The sequence below is a fragment of the Herpailurus yagouaroundi genome, unplaced genomic scaffold (assembly GCF_014898765.1).
Source record: "Herpailurus yagouaroundi ecotype Mexico unplaced genomic scaffold, PumYag 210, whole genome shotgun sequence".
NCBI lineage: Eukaryota > Metazoa > Chordata > Mammalia > Carnivora > Felidae > Herpailurus > Herpailurus yagouaroundi.
Window position 1 is genome coordinate 16,761,440 of NW_024412441.1, and position 15,159 is coordinate 16,776,598.

General features: G+C 44.4%; 1 protein-coding gene across 7 annotated transcripts in view; it reads left to right on the plus strand.

The window, feature by feature from the left end:
- Positions 1-15,159, plus strand: part of THADA (THADA armadillo repeat containing) — a 329,917-nt gene that overhangs the window by 225,109 nt on the left and 89,649 nt on the right. For all 7 annotated transcript variants that reach the window (XR_005784245.1, XM_040453897.1, XM_040453899.1 and 4 more), the window contains one exon: positions 4,462-4,577. Coding sequence is in view for 6 of the 7 variants with exons in the window: in XM_040453897.1 (XP_040309831.1) it covers positions 4,462-4,577 (116 nt within the window). In the remaining variant the exon portion in view is untranslated. The remainder of the gene's footprint in view (positions 1-4,461; positions 4,578-15,159) is intronic.

A 15,159-nucleotide genomic window follows, 5' to 3' on the forward strand; every position in this document is an offset into this window, starting at 1 on the left:
AAAGAAAGAAAGAAAGAAAGAAAGAAAGAAAGAAAGAAAGAAAGAAAGAAAGAAAGAAAAAGGCACATAAGCAGTGATAAATGACACTGACACTCCACCTTAGGCCCGCGAATAATAGGCAGTCGTGGGTGTGACAGTGAACTGGACCCCCGCAGGTGACTGTTGACCCCCAGGTCTTCTGATTTTTCAAAAGAAGTTGGAAATCAGGATGATTCTGATGTGAAATCTCCCAGTTCGTAAATGACGGGCTAAAAGTACTGTGTAGGTCAAAGAAAACACCTGCAGCTGCTTTGAGCCGACCCACCATCCTTGGCTCTCAGTATCTGGTTTTTACCCTCACCACCTCTAGCCTAGACTAATAGTAATCTTGGTCATCCTGCCCCTTCCAGTTCCAGCCTCCACACTGCCCTGGTCTTTCCTTTCCAAATGACACATCTAATTATTTGAGCACTGTTTCTAAAGCGTCCTTTGCCACTTACAGAACAGAGGACGCGTCCCTTGCTGGTGCATTTAAGATCCTCCTCATTCTGACCTGACTCCTCTTTCCAGCTGTGTCTTCTATCACCCCACACACCGCTGACTGTGCTCTTGCCACACACAATTACTTGCTGTTCCCTGAGCAGTCCTGATGCTTTCCTTCCATTCATAGGTTTTTTAAAGAACAATTATAGGGGCGCCTGGGTGGCTCAGTCGGTTAAGCGTCCGACTTCAGCTCAGGTCACGATCTCGCGGTCCGTGAGTTCGAGCCCCGCGTCGGGCTCTGGGCTGACGGCTCAGAGTCTGGAGCCTGCTTCTGATTCTGTGTCTCCCCTTCTCTCTGCCCCTCCCCCGTCTCAAGAATAAATAAACGTTAAGAAAGAAAGAAAGAAAGAAAGAAAGAAAGAAAGAAAGAAAGAAAGAAAGAACAATTATAGATTTCCAGAAAAACTGAGCAGGTAGTACAGAGAGTTCCCATATCTTCCTTTCCTCTCCAGTTTTCTCCTGTTATTAATATTTAACATTGGAGTGGTATGTGTGTTACCATTAGTGACACATTATTTTGAACTGAAGTCCATAATTCACGTTAAAGTTTATTCTTTTTGTTGGCAATACTGATATTTTAATACCTTTCAGATTTTTTTTTTATAATTGAGTTTCCTCTGCTTGCACGGTCTTCCCCAGATTCTGGCAAGATTTGCTGTAAGGCCAAATAGGAATATCACTTGTTTTGCAAAGCCTTCTCTGACTATTTTTGGAATGGGGGCTGGAAGGGAGGGAGCAAACAGGAAAAGGGAGAGAACTAACATTTTTATCATGTGCCTAATGTGTCAAGTAGTAGTATATATTCCTTTGAGTCTTTCTGCAGATACTATTATACAGTGTTTCACTGAGGAAGCAGAGGTTAGGTGAGTTGCCCAAAGCCCCACGGCTAGTAACTGGGTGGACACCCATGTCCACCTGGCTCCAGAGCCTGTACTCCTCCCACAGGGCTGCATTTCCCCACTCTGATCTGGCCTCCCTGCTCTCCCTACTGCAGTGAGGGGTGCAGTGTTGTTCAGCTCTGTCTTCTCCTCACACGTGTTTGCAGCAGCTCACCAAACCCAAGGGCATGTGTCCCAAAGGCAGAGTCCGTATGGGAAGAGGCACCACTTACCGGCGTCAGTTCAGCAGAGGTTTGTTCAGTTCCTGCTCTGCACCGGACTTGGTGGAGGGTGAAGCCAAGCATAAGAGGAAGGTGATGGCGATGCTGTGTGCAGGTCATAAAATTGCGACCAGGCAGAGTCAGGGAAGCTATGGACTTTCCGTTTATCTGTGACTAGGATGTAAGCTGCGGGGAGCAGGCATTCATTTGTTCTGTGCAGAGGCTCCTAGGACAGTGCCCAGTAGTAATTGTTGTTTAAATATTTGTGACAAGTTTGGGCCACCTGAAGTGACACTACACTTCTTAGACTGCTCACGTGCATTCCGTGGGTCACACAGCTTCGCTTTCTCTTTGGGTTCAGCGCAGTCCTATATCATAGGCTGTTTGCAAATTGTCCCAGGCCTGGGCCAGACTGTACTCCTGGCCTGGAAGTTCTCCTGAACCAGAACTTTCAGGGAAGGAGGAAGGAGGAGGAATTGCTTTGCCCCCACCGTCTTTTCAGATCCTGGGAGCTGCCTGGTGCTCCTGGACCTGACCTTGGACCGTAGTTCCAGAGGCCCAGCCTCACCTCTGGACTTCACCCCAAACGATGGCCTCATTTTGCTTGAACAAATTGAAAACAAACCCTCTAAATGTCATGTGAAGGTAGCCATGTGTTCAAATATAGTCATTAATTTTCTTAAAGAAAAAAAATGATCTCAAATACAGTAACTTGTTTCAGACATTTGTTTACAAAGCTTTTCTCCCCTCTCCCCGTCTTCTCCTCTCCCTCTCCTTCCCTGCCCGGTTTTCCCTTGACTTCTGTGACCCTGTCTTTCACTTCTCTGGCCCTGTCTCTCCTACATGCTTCTTTCCACCGCGGTTCTTTTAAGTGTACCTCCCTCTGCAGTTGTCCCATGTAAATAGATCGCTCTCCGTTCCTGGTGAATAACCAGGATCACAATTGTTGTCTGGGTTGTGCCCAAGGTGACAGAATTGATGGACCTGGAGGCTGATTTTCATAAACCAGAGCTATGAAGCGTTTCAAAAACAGCCTTGTTTTTGCCAAGTAAGGTGAGCAAATATAGGACTAAGTTTAAACATCCATCAGGAGTTATTTTTGAGGCGATTGCTTCTAAATGAGAGGCATTCGAAAATCTCACAGCTTTCTTTACAAGTAAATTCCACAGTCATGTATTTTGCTGGTGTCTGCTGATTAATTACGATCCTGTGACACCATGAAAAACCCTGGTGGTTGGTTGTGTGCAGCTGTGGAGAAAAGTAAAGCAAGGCCCAGTGAGTTTGCCAACTCCTTCAGGATAGTGCGGATTCAGGCAGAGGGAGGTGTTTTTTTTTTCTGGCAGTCACCACAGAAGAACAGAAGCCCCAGCCAGACCCATTTCTCCAGACTTCTCGACGGGCGGTTTGTGTCCCTGCGGGGGTGTGGTGAAGTAGTGATACTTGATCTGTTGCCTCTGAATAACAGATCCATTATTAGAGGAAGCATTTTCAAGTCTCCACATCGGGATTGTGTGCCTTCTCCTATACGATTACTTGTGTTTAGATGACAAAAAGAAAAAAAAAATAGTAGTTACATATAGTAAAGTAATCACAGTGTATTTTGATTCTTTAACCAGAGGTGCTCTGCATGTGTTTGTTGTTGGTAATTGCAGACGTCTGACCCAGGAAAACAGCCAGCTCACTCCCACTTAGGGGTCTGATGATTCTGGATCTCTTTTATCTTGGCCTCTTCCTTTTTCTCATTATTCCCTTCCATATTTAACTTTCACTTAACGCTCCTCGTTGGCAGGAGAGAAAAAGTTGAATCTTGTTGCTTAGGAAGTCATCTGTAGCTCTGGTGAAGGACACAATAGGGAAAGAAAACAGACTAATTATTAAAATAGGCTTTCAAAGTTCTCAGTGTGTTTATCCATACTTGTGTTGCTCCGCCCACCTCCCCCCCCCCTTTTGATTTCCATAATGGGGCTGAAAGGGTTTCTGTGACATGCGTCCTTCTCCTTGGCACTGGCTGAGGTCAGAGGATCTCTCTCTCTGCTGCAGGTGCAGGTTTGTGCTCCTCACAGTGTTGTTGATGTCATCACTGAGCGTGAATCCACAACATGCTTACGTAAGCTGCGTGCACACGCACACAGTCATGGGTCTGCTGGATCTGTGGCCTTCATTCTAAATAGAAGCCACCTAGAGATACAACAGGATTTGTCTTTCTCTGCTCAATTCTAATATGTAATGCCATGTAGAGTGAGAATAGGATGCGTCTGCCTTGGTGCCTCCATTCCGGACATCTCCGTGGAGAACTGCTAAAAATAAAATCTAAACAGTTTACAAACATCACTACCCTGTGCTTGCAAAGGCAGGCATCATTGTGGCCCGCTTCTTTGGCCAGCACTGTTCTGATAAACCCAGCACATGAGCCAGTTTGGACTGTGAGACCGTTGATTTTTCCCTCTTCAGCAAGACTTTGATTTTGAAAAGGTACATTTTTTTATATGAGACCACTAACATAGAGCAAGTCGTTTGCCTTTCTTTGCTAAAATCAATGTATAGGTTTTCTGTAGCTAGTAAGCTCTTGGATCAAATAACTGGTCCCTGAATAGTCCCCTTTGCTTGGAATTGTGCAGGGAACCCAGGGCATAGGTCGGGATCGAGAACATAGGGTTCTTACCAGTTGCTGTGTCTTCCCACACCAACGTGGTTTTCTGCAAAGAAACCAGAGCTGTGTTCTGCAGGTGTCTGTTTTCTTTGAGGGGAATATTTTGAGGAAACCTAACAGGGAGGAACTGAGCATTTAGGAAAAATATATTTTCACAGCAGGATATTGCTTTTTCTCTTTTTTGGTTTAGGTTTTCCATTTGTTACAAGCCTTCTCAGACTCCAAATACAGACTGAATGCATACTTTCAGCAGGAGCTGGCTGACGTTGCTGTTTGTACCAGAGCCAAACTCTGGCTGGCCGAGAGGTATGTTAAAACCCCACATGAGCGAGGAGTTATCAAGGGTTAGGAATACATTGGAGAATTGCTGTTTCTAGTTGTGGGAGTTTTAAAAGTCGTTGGCATGAGTTTTATAAACTTATTGGAGTATTTATCTTTTTAGAACTTTGGGTTGTGGTAAAGAAAGAAAAATATTTTCCTGACAATTTTTCTGAAACTGCTCTATGGCTGGGGGGCATGTAATATGGCTTTTTATCTGTCCACCAATCAGCTTGTTTCTATTAATACCTGCCATGTGCCCAAGCCTGTGTCAGATGTTATGGCAATGAAAGGCAATAACTGACTAAATCATGTGGTACAAACTCTTAGGCGCCATGGCAATTCATAGATTAAAGATTGGGGTAAGACTTGAATAGGTACGGGGAGACCATTAGGGTGTGAATAAGAAAAAGACGTGGAAGTTGCCCCTTGTAAGGTAGGTAGTAGAATAGCTTGAATTTTGAATAATCAAGGCAAAGGAGTGTGGATACATTTATTTTTTCACTCTGGCCATTGTCAATTTATCGTGGAACTTAGAACATTTACTATGTGAAAGATGGAACAAAAAGAATTTCTCATTTAATACGCAGGGAGTCCTCTCTATAACATTGTGTTCAAATCTGTGTCTGTAAGACTCTGATGTTGGTAGGAGAGTGTTACTGCAAGGACCCCCCCACACACACACACACACACACACTGTGTCCTCTGTAAGCTCCAACACACTGGGTCCAGCAGAGGCCCACATGCTACCACATTCCATGCTGGAGTGTCTTGCATTTGGTTAGGAATCAGTGCATTGGTTGTCTAACATAGAAACCTTTTTTGTTTTTCAAAAACGAACTTTTGTTCCCTTTTGTTGGCTCCCTACCTTTCGGAGGCAGGAAACGGGTATAGTATGAGGCCCGAAAGTCAGTGTAATCCAACAAAGTCTATTGAACACAGGCTGTAGCCTGTGGCCTTTGTGTTAGGAGATGGAAGGGACGCAGATATACAAGAACTAGCTCTGACTTCAAGGAACTCACATCCAGGAGGTAAGGTAATAATCTGCATCCAAATGATAAGGGTAATAAGAAATGTATGTAATAAGCACAGGAGTAGCCCAGAGGAGGGACGGGGAAGGGCCTTCAAGAGATGAGTAGAATTTTACCAAGTGGCCGGGGCAGGGAGGGCATTCCGGTCTCGGGTAATGTCAGAGTCAAGAACATGACTGCGTGAAATGGCAAGGCGACGATGGAGAACTATAAAGGTAGCTCTTCTGGAACCTAGTAGAAGGTACATGAGATCACGGAAATACGTGGAGGCCACTCGGCGAAAGCTCCTAAAGGAAACCTTTAGGCGAAAGGGAGCCCCTGAAGAATTTCTCAGTGTGTAGATAGGAGTCTCCATGTCTGTCTAAATACCTATAGCTTTGGATGGGGATATTGATGGGGAAATTCTCTCATGTCTGAAATGCCAGTAAAGTGATGGTTACCTCTTATTTTTAGACCAGTTTTTGTTTTCTCTCTTTTATGTAGGGAGAGCGAGTTGATTGACCATAAACTGCCTCTGAGCCTAGTATCGTTTGCTTTTCATGTGGCTTTTAGGTAACTCCCCTAAGCTGCCTTTTTTGGGAGAATAGGGAATTATAATCACATTTGTGCTCTCATCTGTTTATCAGTTAGCAGGCCAGGTCCTCCTAGCTGTTGTTTCTGGGGTTCCGGAAGTCAGGGCTCTCCAGGAACCATCCTATGGAAATCTCTGTTTCCATCCAGGAATACCCCAAGAGGGAACCTGAATCTCCTATTCTTCAAGTGCTATAAAAGAGTTTCTGCCCCCTTAGCCTGCTACCCTTTCATGGCTGTCATAAAAAATCATCATCTGCTGGCTTCCTGAGCCCATTCCTTCTTGTTGGGTGGGAAGGAGCAGATGGTGTAACAGGCCAGCATTTGAATGGACCTTCGTGCTGTGCAGTCAGTGCCTAAAGATGGATGACCAAGATGCCTTCAGCCTCCTCTTCAGCTGGAGAGGACCCTGTAGCCTCTTTAACTTCCCCTCTGGTCCCTATTGCAGTTTTCTATTTAGGTTTTTCAGCATCATCACTCCCCACCCCCCTACCCCCCCCCCACACACACACGCACTTTCTCTGATTTTTCTCCATGACATTCCAGCCCTAGAAAACAAAAGCATGAATCACCGCAGTTCACTGCGTTTCCACCTTCCTTGCTGAGAGTCTAGGAAAGCCACTTTTATGTTTCCAGTACAGTCAACTCTTTATTATCCAAGTGTGAACTTTATACTTTGTGGGTGGTCTGTAGGTGGTTCCTAACACCAGGCTTCCTCTTGCTCCCAACACACTTTTACCGTATTAATCAGGATGTGTTCAGAGCCTGAAATAAAGTTTGGGAGGAAAGCACACTGCCAGAGCACAATTCATTCCAAAGCTGTGTATCAGTTTTTCTGTATTATCCACCTCATTGACATGATAACCTTGAGGTCCCCAAATAGAAAAGTGTACAATTGTATATAAGTGATGAAGCTTCAGCCTGCCCCGTGAGACACACCTGCCTTGTCCCTGAGGCCCTTTGAGAGTGTTGCTGTGGGAAGCTGTGTGTCTAATACCTCCATGCTCACGTGAGCCCATTCTGGGTCCTAATGGGCCATTCTTGAAGCCAACCCCTGTGTTCATGTTATCACCTGCCTTTCCCGTGAAAGACGTGGCAATGTGGAGTATTCCGGTTCTAATGGGATGGTAACCTTCAGTTCTAATGCTGAAGAGACTCTTTATGTCCCTAGCAATTTACATATGAAAGAAGAATAAATGTTCCTTTGTGCCTACTAAGGATTTTCTGTATCTTTTGAGTATAAGCTATGAAACATTAATGTTACTGAAAAAAAAGTTTAAATTTTTTCTTCTACAATTTATTTGATTATTGACTTGAGTTCATTCAGTCCAATAAGTACATAAACATTAGTGAGGGTGTCATTTATTTGTCCTTTTATTCCCGAAGAAGGTTTTTAAAAAAAAAAAAAAAAATTCTTTGGAGCCATTGGATAACCAATTCGGTTTTTAAAATTTTGACCCTGAAACTGAGGGCACAAAAAATAAAGACTTTTGTCATATATTTATGTTTTGACTTTGCAAGATTAATTGGGATTTATATGAGGTGGTTAAGCAATAGCCATGGAGTTGTTGGGGAATTTTTGGTGATGAACGGCCAGCTGGCAACATGGCCTGAGGAGAGGCCTGGGCTTACTGCTCTTACAGGCCGCTTTTCATTCCAAGATGTCAAAGCCTTTATGGAAATCAGCTCATTAATCCTTCAAGTTCCTTCCTTCCCCTTTTTCCTCCATCCCTCCCTCCTCAGTCCAGGTCCGTGTCTCTCTCATGGCGAGAAGGCAGTTTACCGGCTACTGAAGGAAAATGAAGCCGACCCAGGCCAGAAGTGGGGTGTGCATTGGGGTCCGTGGCAGGCCTGGAGAGGCTGGCTGCAGGTGCTCTGCGAGGGCTATCAGCAGTGTCCTGCCGCCACTAGCCCCCCCCCTCCCCGTGTGGCCCCGTCTGCCACCCTTGCAAATGACAGATTCTAGCCCTGCTGCCCCAACTGGATTGTAGGCCCCACCTAAATAGGAAGGACTTTTCGAAAGCCCTGTCAAATAGGACTAAGAGGTGAAAAGACTTACTATTTTGATTAAGAGTTGGAATTATTATTTGGGGCTTAAAATTTTTCGGAAATCAATTTGGTTATAAAAGGAAGAAGTGTGTGTGCGTGTGTGTGTGTGTGTGTGTGTGTGTGTGTGTGTGTGTTTAGATAAATGTGGTGAACTGAATGAACCATCAGACTAAATAAGTACAATGGATGATGGGATGACCAGGAAGAAAAATGTGCCCCGCTAAATTTTTTTCACCTTTTTTTTTTCTTGGTTGTCAGTGTAGTGTATGCTTATCCTAGAAAAGTAGGCAAGTGCGAAATTTGAAAGCGAAGAGAATTTAAGTCTGCTTTTACCAACATTCGGGTGGAAACCACCATTTCTAGTTCACAGTTTTATGTATGTACTTACTTCATCTTTTCTCCTGTGCCTTTTTTTTTTTTTAACAGAGTTGAGGTTTTGCTGTAGCTAAAAGTTAGAGCTTACTTTTTTCACTTAACAGTATCATGAAAGTATTGGCTATTATTATTAAAAACTCTTGATGATGGCCAAGAAGGAAAATAGTATGGTGTTTCCTCAAAAAATTAAAAATAGCATTACCATATGATCTAGCAATTCCACCCAAATGAATTGAAAACAGGGTCTTGAAGAGATATTTGTACATTCATGTTCACCGCTGCATTATTCACAATAGCCAAAAGGTGGAAGTAATGTAAGTGTCCGTTGATGGATGAATGGGTAAACAATGTGATATATGTGGACAACATAATATTATTCAGCCTTAAAAAGGAAGGAAATCCTGACAAGTGCTACAACATGGATGAACCTTGGGGATATAATGCCAAGTGAAATAAGCCTGTCACAAAAAGACAAATGTGGTTCTGATTCCACTTACACGAAATACCTAGAGTAGTTACATTCATGGAGACAGAGTAGAGTGGTGGTTGCCAGGGGCGGGGGAGGGGGAATGAGGAAGCAGCATTTAAAGGGTATAGAGTTGTAGTTTTACAAGATGGAAAGAGTTCTGGAGTTTGTGACTCTTGGTATTGGCATTTATTAAGTACCCAGATTGCCTGATGGTGAATTTTTACTTCAGGCAGTAGCTCTTAATGCTGATGGCTGCATATTAGAATCATCTGGAGAGGTTTTAAAACCTGATGCCAGGTTCCCCCTCCAAAATTTCTGATTTTTTTTTTTGGTTGAGGGTGTGGCCCAAGAACTGGTAGTTTTAAAACTCTCCAGGAGATAGTAAAATTCAGTCAGATTGAGAGCTACTGATGTGTTCTTGTGCCCTATTGTGTCTCACATCTCCTTGAGAAAGAAGATGAAGGATGAACATCGAGCAAAGTAGCAGTTATGTTAGAGGGCACTTGTGTTTTCTTCTAAGGCCACAGATTCATTTAAGAAAGTTGGAACGGGGTGCCTGGGTGGCTCGGTCGGTTAAGTGTCCGACTTCGGCTCAGGTCATGATCTCGCGGTCCGTGAGTTCTAGCCCCGCGTCGGGCTCTGTGCTGACCGCTCAGAGCCTGGAGCCTGTTTCAGATTCTGTGTCTCCCTCTCTCTCTGCCCTTCCCCTGTTCATGCTCTGTCTCTCTCTGTCTCAAAAATAGATAAATGTTAAAAAAAAAAAAATTTAAAGAAAGTTGGAACGACCATCCCTGTAGCCTGCTACCCAGAAGATACAGTCATTAACTCTTTAGTGCCACAGATGTGCCAGTGTGAGGGGCCACACCGTTGTGCACTTTCATATACGAGTGAATTTCTGGGATAGATTACTTGAAAGATGCCTCAGCAAAGATATATTAAGTTATGTCAGTTGCCATCAGAAGTGTCATTTAAACCTGATGCTCTGGTGTGGTCTACTGTCCTAGAAGCTTATGGCTCATTTTTGGTTTTTGAGGTAAGGCTTGAATAGAATAGGCTATATACCTGTATCACTTTCTTCAACAAATATTTATTGAGCCCTGCTGTATGCCAGACTGTATTAAATAGTGCAACTATCTATTCAAACCAGACTTCACTGTAGAGTAGTCAACAGAACAGAGTCTTGTTCAATAGAATCCTAGACCTAAAAACTCTCGCCTGGAAAGAATCATGAAGTTCATTGCAGTCCACTCCCATCCCCCTGCATATGGGAGAGTATATAGCTCAGAGAGGTTAGGAGATCTGTTTGTTTTCTCACAGCTGACCAGGGCAGGGGTGAGATTCTATCTGATAACAATTAACATTAGGTCCCTCTTCCTTGTGGGGCTCTTTATACTGGACCCCATTCTCTACAGCTGTTCGGTTTCTTTATGTCAGGCTTTAAATGGTGTCAGCTTACATATTGTCTAGAACAGTGTTTCTCAGACCTTAATATACACGTGAATCACCTGGGGATCTCCTTAAAAATGAAGACTCTCGTTCAGTAGGTCTGGGATGGTGCCTGAGATCTTGCATTTCTGACAAGCTCTCTTGCAATTCTGATGCTGTTGGTTCTGGAACACAGTACATATTTTGAGGGTCAAGGGTCACTGTGGTCATCCAATCCATGCCTCTTTGAAATACTCCCACCTTCACACCCTCATTCTTAAGAGCTAGAGCTTAGGGACACAGGAGAAGGCCAAGACTACTGAAGGTGTCAGCCCAGAATTCTTTCCCCATCCACCTGGAATGACCTTCCCGGAGGGGCTGCATGGCTCCAGCACTTCCTATGAGGAATGCACACTCCCTTGTCTGGGCAGCCATCCCAGTGCCCTCAGTGCCTAGGGTAGGACCAGTGCTTGTTGGCATGCAGGGAGTATTATCATTATGAAAATAACAGTCTGATAATCTGGTGAGAAAAACAGCCTCTCAGGAAGACAAGAAGAGGTCCCAAGGTTACTAGGAAAACAACCTTGGGCAATACAGTTTTGAGTAAAACAGTCCTGATGGGGAGAAGAGATGGTGGAGGGCACTAATGTTTGTTGAAGACCACTCTTCGTGCTAGACTTAATGATTTGCTACGGCAAGTTAGTTCTTTTTTGCAAAAAGTATTGGCTATATGATCCCTCCACCTCTCCATACGGCTTCCCCATCAGTGCTCCTGACACCCCCTGTTCACTCCTGCGTGTGCTCCTCATGTGCTCCTCCGTGTCCCCAGTGCTCACTGCCAGCCACTTCCACATCTCCTTCCCTGTCCACCCCCATGTCCACTCTCATCTGTTCTCCCCATTTTCTCTCTTGGTTATTGGGCCCAACTAAGCAGAGTGGTGAGCTCCTTGAAGGCCTTGGATTTAAATGTGCAAGGAAAATCTGCTCACAGAAGACGAAGCTAGGATGGTTTTTTTTGTGAGGCAATCCCACTTCTGCCCCAGGGGGTGTCTGTGGCCAGCTGCAGAAGTTCTGGTTTGGGATTCTGTTTTGCTTGACAGCTGAAGATGGCCTTTACTTTCTAGCCACCAAATTTATTCACACAAGAGAGTATACTTCCCAGGCAGGAATACAGGGGTTTAGGTCCGATTTGGTTTTCCCACTGTTCCTTAGCCCTTCTCAAATCCCTCGTGCCTCCTGGACTGCCCCCCCCCCCCCGCCCCCCAAGGAAGAGGTCCTTCATTTGCAACTGCTTGAAATAAAGAGAGGCCTCAGCCCTATGCCACAGCTGCAGGTTGCTGCTTCGCTCCCATGCTGCTGAAATGAATCCAGTCAAGAAGGATTGTTAAAATATTCTGATGCTCATGTGGCATTTTAAGGCTATCATTTGTGGTCCCTGCCAAAACTTTAAGGGAAGCAAGTCCTAACAGGGATGGGTTGGTTACATAGCAAGTTTCCAGGCATTGCTGGGGGGTTGGGTTTTGCTTTTTCGGTCTGTTTCTTTGCTCTTTTTTTTTTTTTTTTTTTCCCAAAAAAGATGTGTTCCCAGTACTCCTGTCCCCCCTTCTTTTTTAAAACTGTTTTTCTTTCAACCCCCAGATTTTACAGGGGACGGAGATTGCCATTAGGACTACTCTGAGCCCTCCCGCTCAACCTACTTGAGCCTCACACGTATTTGAAAGATGAGAGAGATGAAGTTGGTGTATCTCAGACCCAATCTTGTTGAGATTTGTTTGCTTCTCTCTCAAACTTCTCAGAAATGTTTAAGGTCAAGCAAGATACCTCGGGATGAGATCCTGTTTGTATTTTTTAAAAACAGAGAGAACCATTGAGTTAACACGTTTCAACCCAAACCAGTGGACGAGATGCAAAACGTTTTCCTCATTCTATATTCCTTTTAAAAATAGGTCACATTTGGGGCGCCTGGGTGGCGCAGTCGGTTAAGCGTCCGACTTCAGCCAGGTCACGATCTCACGGTCCGTGAGTTCGAGCCCCACGTCAGGCTCTGGGCTGATGGCTCAGAGCCTGGAGCCTGTTTCCGATTCTGTGTCTCCCTCTCTCTGTGCCCCTCCCCCGTTCATGCTCTGTCTCTCTCTGTCGCAAAAATAAATAAATGTTGAAAAAAAAATTTAAAAATAGGTCACATTTTGAAGGAATAAGGTGTTTGAGAAGAAGTGAAGCTTGAGAATATATGACGTATTTCTTGTTGACAGTCTGAGCTTATGGAAACTTGTCAGGTAAAAGTAGTCACAAGAGATCAATATATTAAACTGAGCCTTTGAGCAAGTTGCCCAAGATCAAAGCTTCTTCATATTGCAGTGAGAAATAAAAATAGGTCTTCCAGGCAATGACACATCAAGAATCCCGCTGCCAACTGTTGATGCTTTCTACTTTTCAAATATAGAAATCTGCAACTCTAACCTGGAAATGGCACTTAGTTCGATAAAGGACTCTGAAATATCTGTCTTGCTCCACCTGTAGCTGTTGGCTTATAGACGTATTGCTGTTGGAAGATTTGGGCAATGTTGTCATTGCCCAGCTTACAAAGGAGTACAGGCTTTAAGTGTCCTCAACACATTTTCCTAATGTTATGTAAAACACTAATATAGTGGGTTATTTTTTTCCCTGTAGCATGTAACATGTTCCATCTTTTGGATAAATCAACACATGGAACCATTCCCAATGAATTCCAGCCAATTCAGATTCACAAACAGTACAAAGCCATGTAGTAGGCACAGTGGGGAACATAGAGATGAATGATGTCATCCCTATTTCAGAAACCACGTAAATAAAACAGGTATGGATTTCATCAACTGTAAATAAATAAGGATCTGGTGGATTCCGGAATGAGGTCAGAGGGTGTGACAGGAGCCAGTTTGTGGGGTTGGGGTGCCAAGGAAGTCTTCTAGGAGGAGGGAAAAGTCTTTAAAGGCTGGCTGAGATTTAATTGTTAGATAAGGTTAATTTTCTTCGATTGGAGAATTGAGTGAGGTTAGACTGATAGAGAGCCTGTGTTGCTAAATAAATTGTGAAGGTCTCATTGCCCAAGTACAAAGGAAGGAATCTTAGCACAGTGCTCAGCATTGTGGGAACCACTTTAGGCATATATAATGGAGTCTCTGTTGTCAGAGTTTAGTGATGGTTCAGTCTGGTTGAAAAGAGAGCTTATCCATGTGAAACAACCAACAGTGACGTGCATAAAGAAGTTCTAATTCTATAGTGCATATAATAAGTACAAGAATTCAGAAAAGAATGTGGACTGGAACAGTCAGGGGAGGCTTTGCTTTATAGGGGAGTTAGGTATTTGAGATGGGTCCTGGAGCATTGGTGTGATTTGGAAACACTAAAGGTGGTAGGAAAAGAGCATGTCCAGATTGTGGACGGCATGGGTGAGGGCACACTGTACAGAACACGTGTGATATATTGTGTGCCAGTGAGGGATAGAGCTGAAGAAGACCTGGTGTGTTTTGGAGAGCAGTACAAGATTTGATAAGAGACCAGTTGTAGCAGGCCTTAAATGTCAGCCAGAGGAATTTGGATTTGATCCAAGAGTTAAGAGGAAGTCAGTGAGCTTAGGCTTACACTGGTAAATAGGCTGCTGTCTCCATGCACGAGAGATACACTGAGGAGTGTGTTAAATCTTTCCAGCCTCTCCCAGTGATCAACAAAATTTCCAGCCCCTCCTGGTGGTTAGCAAAAGCTCCCTGGTAGCCATCTACCAGCTCTCTGTCACCTGGAAGCCCCTGTTGCCTGCCTGGCAGCTGGTAATGGGAAGAGAAATGCTTCCTGAGTGCTTTGTAGACTGCATGGTTGTTGTCTTCTCAGCATTGCCAAGAGGACCATCAAGCCACAGAATGTATAGCAGGAAGGGAATTTAGAGATCATCTAGTCCAGTGGAATCCTTTCGTTAAGTAGAAGCTTAAGTGGGAGTTCAAGATGTTGAAGATAGTAGAGAGAACATATGTGGTACAAGCAGGGGTGGGGGCCTGGAGGCCCACCCGCATGGCCCCTCACCCATTGGGGGCCCCAAAAGGAACTAAGAGGAGCATCCCTATTTCAAAATAGGAATCTAATCCAAACCAGTATTTGTAGATGAGAAATTAGGCACAAGAGGGAAGGTTACTTCTTCCTACTTGACTTCCTACTTCCTACTTCCTTCTTCGGACGAGCCAGCCAGCTTCCTACTTGACAGATGTGGCTGGATCCGGAGGTGGCCCATGTTGGGCTATAAATAGCAAATTTGTTTTTTGCCTCATGATCCATTTCCTTCTTCTACTGTGGCCTGATCATCCTCATAGCATATTCTGCAACCCCGTGCCCTTGGGCTGCCCGACACCCTTTCCCAGGAACTGCCCTCCTTGGACAGGGACCCGTGCTCTAGACCTTTTGCCATCAAAAGTTAGCTATCGAAGACCCGCTTCCTTTAGAAATCTACTTTCAGCTAGCTGACTGCTACTGCCCCTTGAGCCAGCCAACAAATTGTGCTAGCATGTTACTAAGTTCTAATATGTACGTAAGTTCATTCTCCCGGATCATACTGCTGTTTTTCAGCAGCAGTCTTTGGAGATAGTACCCTTAGCTGAAGGCAGGTCTTCAGGCAACACACTGACCT